The 12,300-nt window shown below is 36.0% G+C and overlaps 1 protein-coding gene across 1 annotated transcript in view; it reads left to right on the top strand.

Annotated features, from left to right (window-relative positions):
• LOC118263786 (protein O-mannosyl-transferase Tmtc3) overlaps positions 1 to 12,300 on the top strand; it is a 127,410-nt gene that overhangs the window by 100,125 nt on the left and 14,985 nt on the right. The window contains 1 exon segment of the mRNA XM_050705340.1: positions 1,417 to 1,553. Coding sequence (XP_050561297.1) covers positions 1,417 to 1,553 — 137 coding nt within the window.

Genomic DNA, 12,300 nt, shown 5'->3' with positions numbered 1-12,300 from the left:
TAGTAAAAAACTCACCTCTAAGTCACATTTCTCACATTAAAAGTCAACGAAAAGCGTTCTAAATATAGGCACGCCTACTTTCATGTTGTTATTATTATATCCACGAACTATCCTGTGACCGTGCTGTTTTAATAAGAACTAATGCGTTCATTAGGGCAGGCGTTACCGTCGGCGTGGGTGTTGCGCCTTCTAATCGTGTGGTTTATACATATAACAATAACTGACAACATCATGTTATATAAATTACCTACATTATTTAGAACAAGGTTATTACGAACTCATTTGTAAATATGTAACTTTGTCTACATATACTCCTTAGTATATATGAAGTAAGAGATCCATGCGCTGATCCGATTCCAATCAAGATAAAAGTATGTAGTGTATCTAAATTTAATCAAGGGTTAGCTGTAGCTCATTGATACAAAGACTACCCACGCATCACTGCCAAGTACATACATACCTTACCTACTACTTTTAAAGATGGCTGAAATGAAATAAACCTTATGACATACAGACCAAACACATAAGTGAGCTGAAATCCCACCGAGTCACATATATCTTTGATAAGTAATACTTAGGTATGCGAAACTTGTAGGTTCTCAGTAACTTGCTAAAAGTTCAGCGAGAGTACTTTGTTTAGCCTGGATATATGAAAGTCAGAGTTTCAGCTGTACTTTGTAAAGTAAAACATGTTTTACTTCTTCAACTTAATCTATTTTTCAAGCGTCGTGTTGAACGTGAGGCTCGGTTTTTAAAATTAGAATGTGTGCTATTTTTTTCTTGTCGTTGACATTTTTTTAGTCGTTGGCGGAGTAAAAAGGTTACATGTGTTTTGAAAGTTAATCCTTACTCATGATATTTAATGCTATATTTTTGCTGCTATATTTCTACAATAATAAAACACTTTGAATTTTCCTCCCCCGCTTTTATTTTGAAATCAAAGCTTTGTTTTTTGTTCTAACCTTTAAAAACAATACTGGCAATGCAGGTAATTAAAAAACATTGCGAAGAATTAATTAGACAGTCTGCGATGTTGTTCCATTTTTAAATAATACTTTCTTATCTTTGTATTTCTTTTTCTTTTCTTTTCATTGTCCTTCGTAATTTCGTATTAAAAAAACAACATGTTGTAATTTTGAATAAGCAAAAATAATTATTTATTTATTGATATGCGAAAAATAATTTTGCATTCTTAAAAAAATATTGGTTGACGAATTACTGACTGAATAAATCAACGAAATATTTTTGCGTAGATAGAAACTCGTGATCGGTTGGATTAATTAGAGATTTAATTCCAAATTAATAAAAACATGCAAATCAAATAAATAATAACCCCACCTTAGTAATCTTAAAACACAATTTTACCCGTGTTCAATGAAGTAAAATTTCTAACTGAACATTTCTCTTTATTTCCAGGAACAGTCTCACAAATCGTACCGTCCACTGACGGTGCTGACCTTCCGATGGAACTACGCCATCCACGGCCTGCAGCCGGCAGGCTACCACCTCGTCAACCTGCTGCTACATGCCCTCGTCTCACTACTATATTACAGGTATTGTTTCATTTATTTACTACTTTATTTTGTGATACTAACTTTTTTATGGAACGCGATGACGTATCACCTGATGGTAAGCAATCTGCGCCACCCATGTAACACCAGAGGCGTTACAAGTGCGTTGCCGGCCTTTTGGGGTAAGGAATTTAAGGATTGTTGGGGAATTGGGGATTGGGAAGATTGGGAACAACAAAACACAACGCAAGCGTTGTGTCGTTGACATTCAATGATTACTTAAACTATTCCTTACTAACGTTCGGAAAACAATTGCTAAGCACTGGGTTAAACTACTCTAAGTACGGCGGTAAAGTAAAAAAATAAACAAAATCTAGGTTGTACCTGGTTCCCTAGTTTAGAGGGATGTGTGTATGGACACCCATTTCTTAGTCGACACCGTTAGAGACACGAAAAGAGATCCAAAAAATACGGACCAGAATGACATAAAGCAACAGTATACTAATATTACATCTAATACCTGCAACTCTGCTTACCCTTTTGTAGAATAAAAAGTAGCTTACAAGACTACGCTTTTTTATATTTAGTACATAATCTTGTCATCCTTTAACAAAATGTGTAGTACCTAAGTAACTGACAAGTCGCCAAGCAGGCAGCTTAGCTTATACTCCCAACGAACATAATACGAATATGCAATTATAAAAGTAAGCCAAACTAAATTAGTGTAACAAGTAATTACGCCAGCGTCGCTATCGAGATTTCCCTGATTTTCATAACAACACAAACTTCCACTGTATTCGACTTCGACTTTTTGTTTTATAGTGAGAGCAAATTCCAACTTTTGATTGTATAACAGAAAATCGGCAGTGCGCGGCCAAACTCAGATCTCGTTAAAACTCCAATGACTTTACCGCCTAAATGGGATTGATTAAAGAACGCAGGAAGGCTTAATTGGATGAGAAGGGCTTTCAAATCTCTAGTGCTTGAGAGAATGAATAATTATTTCATATTTATTTACCCTCAGGGTCAAATCTTAATTGGAGGAGACGCTGTGTGCCTGGTTATTTTATTCAAAATTGATGAATACATTTTCTATAAGAACAAAATGTTAGTCGATATTATTTACCTTAAGTAGTCTGACCTATTTAGAAACGTACTCTGTAAATGTGGCCTCTGTACATAAGTACTTACCAAGTTAATTTCGTTTTGTTTTATATTTCTTTTGTAGTATTTTAGAAGTGGTTAGTATAGGTACCAATTATCCGAACCCCATCTAAAATTCAAATGTAATCGTAGTCCCAGACAACTATGTAATTACGGTCTTCTGTTTCAGTCATTGTTTTGGTGAATCAATACACATATTTATATAACGCGTATTCCTAAGCAGGCTGTTTCAAGTGAGCCTCACAATGACGTAACATTGATTAATATGAAAGACCAATCAGAGTTGACCAGCGTTGTTAACCCGTAATTGATAATTGAATAGCAAAACTTTTAATTGTAAGGACCCCATAATCCACTGTTTGAGCCGAAGTAGGCGTGGGTTATTTAATTATTCAGTACAATATACCCTTGATCGGCAGGTTTAGGGTTGTTTACGGCACCACTGAGTGATTTTTAATTTATTTTTGCGCTGTAAATTGTATTAGCGCGTTGCAGTGTGAGGGTGGAAGAAAGGGTGAGTGCTGTGAATCCCGGTCGCGTCGAGGATTTTATTTTGCAAGGTTGCTCGTTATCGTTCCACAAATTGCACGCATCGCCGTCTGCTGACGTACGATCCTGATTGATACAGAGAAATGTTGGGCAAAAATTTTCTGTTTGCACTCGTTTTTCGATATGTTGCAATCTGAATATAGCTTCACAAAATCGAGACTTTTAGATGTTAAGTGTACGTTATGGCTGTACTCTAAATAGGCCACGTTGACCTAAATCCCTTATTATAGCGAAGGAACAAACGACCTCCAATTAAGATCGCATGAAAGTTAACTGTAGCTCTAAATACATAATTAATTAATGTAAACGATCTAGCAATGTACATTTGATTCGGTTGTTATTGCTTTTAAAACAGGAGTGTAATAGGAGGGCGGTGTTGTTTTCATTAATAAGTAGTTACGATTTGGGTCAGCCTTGCAGCGCTGCCTGGGGCCACCAACTGCTCCAGTTAAGCCAGTTTTAATCAGGCACCGTACGCCCGATCCCCTTAGTTACTGCTAATTACGGATACTTGTTGTCCACCGCGAACTTAGCCTGGCTTATGCTCAATATCCAATTTGCCAGCATAATCCTATTAACGATTTTCGAGCTCTCATTATTATTCTAGTCCGGCGGACTAGTTACAGAACGTCGTGCGGTCTCCATTTGTACATATGTATTTACAACTTCCCTTTGATAGCCAGCCCATGTTAACTGTTACGATTCGATAACAAACTTCAAGTGAAAGGAAACAAGTGTAACTTTGAGTTAAAGTCCGCGACGACGGTTTCATATTTCAAAAAGGCAATACTGACGGTTGCCTTTAGAAAATACAGAACCCATACAACACCATAACTAAATGTTTGCGTACACTAGAATTGTTCCATCTAAAATGTGCCGACATTCCGAAAATATTCGGCCGTTCTTTACATAGCTCCTGGGTGGCAAATATCGCCGGTATTTCTATCCATTCGGGCTTAGTACGGGTTGAAACGGAGCACTACAGCCCGTTAACGGTCTTTACTGGCGTTTCTGGATGTGTTAAACTTCACACAAATGACACACTCAAAGCTATATCAATGTTTAAACGTTGTGATTTGTTAAAGCTCTGACTTGTATCGAAGCCTTGTATACTTGTCGTGTTCGGAGCAGGTACATGATAGCATTACGTCAACACGTTGTTTACGCCACTCAAAAGTTTTTAATATGCTTAGTGTCGAGCTCACTCCAATCACATTAGAGTATCAGGCGGAAATTTTAGGCTGCCACATTATTTGCAACTCGAAAATGTTCAACTTGAAACTTATAATGGAATTACTTTCGAATTCATGGCTCGCTACCGTTTGCATGCGGAAACCCTAATTTGAAAGTAATGCATGTTGTAATATAAAACTTCTTGCGTTCACCTGCGTTACCGGCCCTATAGATGCAAACCACGTAAACACAATGTATTACAGGACCAACTTTCTGTAAACAAACTAGCTGAAAGGGATAAAAAACTGGTTCTAGGGGAACACGAGAGCGGAGTAATTACCCGGGCAAGTAGGCAGAGTTAATAACGTAAATATTAATTAATGAAATATTCGTGAACCTTAGATATAACCGTTAAATTCTCGTCGGAATAATAATCAAAGCAACTTGAGCCAAAGTAAGGGAATAGGCAAACAAGAGAATTTGTTACATAAGACACGAAGGCTGTTTGGGCCATTCATAACGTAATGGAGCGAGAGCCGGCACCGGAGAGCGCGCAAAACTTTTTACCGCGGAGTTAAATTAGTTTTTCATAGTACCCGTACATCTCCTGTCATATAGTTACTTGCCGGCTTTGTCTTATTCGCGCATGCAAGTAATTAATTACATTTAGTAATTAATTTAGTCGTAATGCGAGTGTATCGTTATTCAGGAATAATTGAGCCATTTATTAATTAAAACTCCCTAGATACGTAATTATGGTTTGTGTGTGGCCGGGTCGCTTCGTGATCATAATGTAACTGAGGTTCAGTGGAAAACAAATCGTATGATGTCACAGAACACATGGTTTGGGAGCAAAAATGTAATCAAACAGATGGAAGGACAAAAAACTTATCCTAACAGCGCCCCCTATTTGGTTAAACCGTAAAAAACCTAAACGTTAGGTACGCTTCGCTGTTGTACACATTTACATACGCATATTTGCTTTTACTCAGTTTTATGAACTCGAAAACGTTTTAGTGTAAAGACCTTTATATTTACAAGTTTCATCCCCTTTTAGGTAAACTAAACTGCCTAGTGGCCATACAATATTATTGAGAAGTACAAGCATACAAAAACGTTTCGTTTTCGAATCAACAAAAGCGGTAACCGTTAGAAGCCGATAGTGTATAAATTCGCAGTTCTCCTTTCCTATATTTCTTACCGCGGAAGTATATATTATGTATCTGAGCACGCCACCGAGATAATTCAGACATTTGAAGTAAGTACGTGACGTCACAATCCGCTGTTAACCTGTAACCGCTCCAAGCCATACAACACACATAAATCGCCCGCGAAGATAAACCTTAGAACAAACAAAAGAGAGCAATAAATAGAAAAATATAAGAGCAGTAAAAGTTATATGACGAGAACAAAACCGCTGTGACGATTTGCGATCCCTCGGGTACCATTACCGGTACATATTCTTTATTGCTTCCGTATTTTTCTCCTTTCACGATGACGTCATCAATGAATACATTATGTCTATTTGATTGATTGCTGTGTGGTTGCTGGCAGCGTTAGCGAGGTCCAGGCGTGTTACCAATTAGGCCAATATGTGAGTCGACCAATCCGTGATTGTCGAGGGTTCGGCTACGATGACGAATGGCGCTTAATTATCGGTGGTACTCGTTCTTGGCGCTGCTTTGGTCGTGTTTTGGAAAACATGGCCAGTATTGTTCCAGTGTTTATGTCTCTCTGCAGTCAGTACTACGAAACAGAGAACTGCAAAATGTGTATAGCTATAATTTCATAGTCATTCATTGAAAAAAACTGTAGGCCTTTGAAACTGCGTGTTGGAAAGTGTCAAAAAAATAGTATGTAGTAACAGACAGTCAAGGCTCGCCTAGTAATACTTGGAACTAATAACGCAACAAAGGCAGAAGTGGGTGTAGGAGACACCCACCACTTTCGTCAGTTAGTAGGCGACATGTTTAGTGTGTTTAGGTCAAACTAGTTCAAAGAATTATTAAGGTTATATTACAGTGTTATAGAAAAAAGCAATTCATATATGTTTGTACGTATATCCATCGGTATTTTTCTATATTTATAGCATATTTTTCCATCTCAGTTCGGGAGTAAGATAAACGACGCGTTACTCCAACACTTCATTTGTCAAAGGAGGTTGAAGGGTGTGAGCGAAAGTGATGAACACCCACTTTTTCCCAGTATCTGTCGTTAATTTAAATTTGTGTCTTACACCCAACAGTGACAAATCACGTACGGAATCATTATTCAAAATATTTTGAGTAATTTGTGCGAAAAAATTTAATGTTATTATATATAGATTTTTGTGTGGTTTTTGGAGATCATATATATATGTACACTGTTCAGGATGTAAACGGAACGCTTCTGAAAACCGCTACAATTTTTGTTGTTTTATAATTTTAATCATTTTAGTTTTCGTGTTGTTCATGTAGTTTATTACTTAAAATAAATACTGAATTCCTTATTGTTTTTTAATTATACTCGTTTTTTACCATCATATGTACGCTACATCGCGGTATATTATTTGACATCAACATAACGAACATTTTTAAAAAGCCGGCCTTTAACACACAGAATGTAATAAAAAGATCGACTATTTCTGTATTTTAAACAGTTCAATCAACACTGTTGCAAAGTCATTAACGTCAACTGAGTCCTATTCAATTAATTTCCAGTAAATAAAAAGCTTTACGATCATTATTTTATATTGCTTTCCCTCTGTGAATCCGGTTTTATACATCTTAATTAAAATTCTAGGAATTGTGGACGAGTGCGCATTCCCTTTGCGTTTCTACGGTTACTTTTTGTCTCTGAACTATTTATTGAACGAGTTACTTTGTGAAGGAATATAAGATCATTATCTCGATTTTTCAATTAAATAACAATGATTACTGTATTTCTATAACAGAAATATTACTTATTTCTTTTATAAAAATACTCGTTATTAGAATTCGAATGGTCTTCCATTTTATTGCATTGTATGTGGGTTGCTACCCACATGCAAAATATTCAGTGAGTTCCATTTCGGAAATGTTAATAACCAAATTGAGCTCCATCGAGATACAAAATACCATTTCGGGTTCCTATTTCACAGGCGCTTAACAAAATCAAACTACATACCTAACAGAAATATCCTCGCACGCATTCCTAGCCAGAAACGCTTGCCAAAAGCTTTAGTAAGCCAAAAAACGAGAACAAATATTTTACAGAAGCACAGCTTTATTTCTGCCAAATTGAGAGTTATATAGAAATAGTCTGTATATGAAAGTATTAACTATTCGTTGCTCAGTGAATGTTGACATGAAGTTACTCGTACTAGCGGCAAACTGCTGCAGTTACCAAACTTTAACTGCCTGTTACCGATTAACGACCAAAAATGTACAACGTGATAGGAAAATGTGTAGTCACTACGGTAGGGAGTTTGACTGGGGTTTAACGATAACACATAATGTTATGTACCTACATACATATGCAATATCTCGCCTGTTATGAGAAGGCAGAGATGCAGTTATTTTGAAATGATATTACCCGTCAATGGATTTAGCTACTAGAGACAGAATTCTTAAATATATACAAAATTGTTAAAATTATATGTAACAATTCTGACTAGAAACCAACCCTAAAGACAAACTGGTCGTTTATCGTTTCAAATCAATCGACTTTTATAAACTGAATAACTTACTATTTCTAAGAAGCCGTCACGTTGAAATAGTAGAAATGAATAACAAAATACGTAAAAGTAGAAATCCAATCTAAAATCTATTTCGAATTATTTCTTAGGAATAGCACTTTACGTTACTGTTCTAGGAACATTAAAAGTACCTACTTTCCATTAAAATACTTGAAATATTGTGGAGAACTAATGTCAGAAACAGAGTAGCTCAACCTTTGGAACATTTCTTTGAAATCTGAAACGACTGTCAACGAAAAGCTTTCACATTTAAAAACATCACGGTTATTTCATCTCCAGAATGCAAATGACAGTTACTTCACGTAAAATACAGTTGAAACTGCTTAAGACTGGTTTCCGAATACCAAACTTGGAAACGTTTTATTTAAACCATTTAACAGAAGAGTTTCAAACGATTTCTGGAATCATGTTCGGTGTATGGTAATATGATCTCTATTACTTATAACATAACTAAACAAAAGATATCAAGCTACATTATGTTTTAAATACTAAAGTTCCATCCAATTACTACCATATCACTGTGTCTGTCAGTGGGTGGCAATAGAGCGTAAATCACACCTATTTCCAGTGCACACGCGATGTCCAATGATAGACAGACCCCTTACCTATCACAAGAAACACGATACCTTCAGGGCAACGTGTAGATTTAATACAGTATTATTCTTGGTTTTCGAATTACTAGCTTAGGGAATAGAGAGTTTCCTAAGAAATGGGGGATCCTCCGACCAGGCTAAGTGATCGTGCCTGGCGGGTTTTCTGCCCAACAGTTGTTCATTGGGATTTTCTATCCATGTTTATTCGCATGTAAACTTCACATTTGCAATGTAGGATTTATTACGTCATTGTTTGTCGATCTATGTGCGACTTCTTTCATCTGTCACTTGTCATGTATCAAATGAAATATAGGTATGTAATTTTCTATTTTACTTTAACAACGCTTATATAGAGACGGATTGTTATCATAATTATCTACCTAACATTTTATTTTTTCGGAAACAAAATAAGAACGTTAAGTACGTATTTACCTTTTTATTTCGTCCTTATTTGCCTCACTGAAGTTTATGGAAAATTTCTGGTACAGTGAACGAGTGTCTCTAGCCATTAGGGACTCACTAAAGTAAATTAAAAAATAAAAGAGACCTTGCCGACACGCCATCGCTAATCAGGAAACAGGAGACTCCTGTTTTGTTGAGACAAGCCTGACCAACATTAAAAATATAAGAAAAGGAATTGGAATAAAAATATAATAACAAAATTGAAATGACTTTTCTGTATTTTGTAATAAAGAACGTTGTTTGCTAAGGAAACTTTTATTGAAATAATTTTCTTACGTTTTGTTTGGTTTTCGTAATTAACTTAACAAAAAAATGTTGAGCGCTCCTGACATGTGACGTAAACGTATTTGCAGCAAATCACACCTATTTTTTGCGGCTATGTAATGTAGCGTAGTATACTCAGGTCACGCGATGTGTCTGATGGCCACTGGGCACTATCACCTTTTGCGAACTGCCATCATTAAACAATCCACTTCCCAAGCAATTAACTATAGTTTAGCTACCTGATAACATCGTTGTTAATTTGACAGCTTAATTCTAAAATAATTACGGTCGAATATCAAATTGTTATTGGGTTTTTCCATTACGAAATTCTCGGTAGCTCGGAGTCTGGACGGCTATACACTCGCCCTTTGTTACTTAGAAATTATAATCGTAATTTTGGTGTACTATACCTTCGGGGAATAAAAGCGTGTTCCTATGTAATCCACTTAATTGTTAGTTATATAGAAACTGGACGTTATACTAGTAGATGTTTAATTAAATAATAGATTTTGTGCTATTTCAATCTAAGGTTTTCCTATGTAAAATATTTGTGATATAAATGACTAGGCTTCCTGGAATTCAGTGTTCAAACGAACAAGCACCTTAATTATACTTATACATACATAAATTGCTGTTTGAACAATTTCGTATCACATTTTCTTTTTGATGTTTTTGTGGTAATCAGATCATTTCATCTGACTGCTCACAGAATCTGTACAAGCCTCCTAACTCATTTTATGTAGATTGAAAATTACTCAACAGTGTATAGAGTACGTTTTAATAATCGCTACAGTAGCGCTACGCAAGTGCTACGACACCGGCTACGCAGCGCTACGTAAGTGCTACACAAGCTGTTTGTACCTACGTCAGCGGCGCGACAAGCTCCGAACAGAGTGACCCTACATGAACAGTTTTAGCGTAATCGATATTCAGAGTGAACAACACTTTATCGATAGAAAAGATCAGTATAATCGAGTGTTATGGTATTATGTACAAAGGGATTCCGAGAAATAGTCGTAGGTGAGTGTCGTGGGCGACGTTTATTTCGAATGAACTGGAAGTTTTTCTTTACAAATTAATAATTAATTATTACCCAACATAGATTCTCGAAAAATCTTTATTATTAAACGCTTTAACGTAATTAAAGTAACATTCTAAATGGAGCTCTTTGATATTAAACTTCTGCGGAAATGTCTGAAATGTTAATTTTATTTTGGTGAATATTTATTTTTATGTTTGCTATATCGTAGTTGGTCAGAGTAAAAATAATCATAGTAATGAGATAGTCGGACTAATTAATGAAACCATTATGTCTGGAACGTCACGTAACACGTTACTGTATGGGACCCCCCTCCCCCCTCTCATACCATCCACTATACACCAGTAGGGATGCAATACATTAACGTATATACCGTACTCATACCATCAGTTATACTTACATATACTAGGCCAATTTACAAAAATTGGAATTGAACGAAGAGAAACCATATCGTCTTGTACTTTGTATTCTGTAATCTGTTTCAATACAAGTTCAATGGATATATCAACATAAACTTAAGAAAGAGCTGAAATGTATTAGCATTGATTGATTACTTATACATATAAATTGGCAACAACGTTATTCAGGCTGTACCGATCTATTTGCATAATTATCACCTAATTAGTAACTAATAGTAATGTTTAATGTAATTGTGTATAATTAGGATTAGTATGCAAATACGTATATAACGAACGTAGCAATAAAATACCACCAATAAAGGACTAATGCACGTCTTTATCAACCCTTCCAAATTTTTAAGAAACTAAAACAGATGGCAATTGACGTAATTTTTGTTTTTATTAATTTATGACTGTCACCTAACAGTACAAGTAAGGGGTTGGTTTAAGTGCTTTCTCACTTTAAGTAACTCTTAGTTAAGAGATGGCTAAGCTGTGGTTGGTAATACACCATAATGCCAATATTATTATCTAATATCGAAAATATTCTAGGTTATGTTATATAAATTTATGCCTATTCAAATGTGAATTAACATATTTATAGCTTCAATATTCAGAGCTCAAAAGGATCATAATTAATATGACGCACATAACATCTCCCATAAACACTCTGATACACAAACACGGAACAGAGCTTCACATCAAAAGTATGATTAAACTTTTTACAGCTAACGTTACTTCCACTAAGATTCCTGTACGTCGTTTAGTCTACTAAGTTGTTCAAGTAGTTTCATTAAAACTTTCTATATAAAACGACGAACATAAAACAGATCGTCACAATTACGAAACAAGTCGCTATCGCCGTCAAAGGCGTATCGATTGAGAGGAGCTCATTAGGTGCGCGCTTCTCGAACAAACTATCCATAAATGTTTTTTCAACAACTTCGCAAGAGATTTCGTCAGATTCGCAAAAAGTCACTAACGAGTGCCTTAATTCCGGCAGAAGTTAGCCGTCGGGAGCACCTTCGCCGCGTTAGTCTCAATTAGCCGTTGTTCCACCTCTGCGGCAAAGTTGCGGTCGCACGCCACGCGGCGGCGCCACCGGACAAACTTGCCCAATTATTGTCATTCGACTTCCACAATTCACATGGTCTGGACGTATAAACTGCACTGTATATTCCACGAGAGCCCAGACGGCGATAAAAATTGACAACTCAATTTTAAAGTGGTGTTGATAACTGAGTCGACAGTCCCTCGCGGTTTGTTGTTATTACCTGTTTCGTTTCTGTTATAACTTTCTCAATTTAGTATCTTCACAATGTTACTTTGTACTTTGTGTTTTATTGAACACAACTGAACGTTTATTTTGGTTTAATTGCTATTAACAGCTTCCAATTTGTAGGCAAAGCTAACTAACCCAAATAAACGTTTG

Source organism: Spodoptera frugiperda, chromosome 27 (genome assembly GCF_023101765.2).
Source record: "Spodoptera frugiperda isolate SF20-4 chromosome 27, AGI-APGP_CSIRO_Sfru_2.0, whole genome shotgun sequence".
NCBI lineage: Eukaryota > Metazoa > Arthropoda > Insecta > Lepidoptera > Noctuidae > Spodoptera > Spodoptera frugiperda.
The sequence above is the reverse complement of the archived record's forward strand: the minus strand, read 5'-3'. Positions and strand labels throughout refer to the sequence as shown.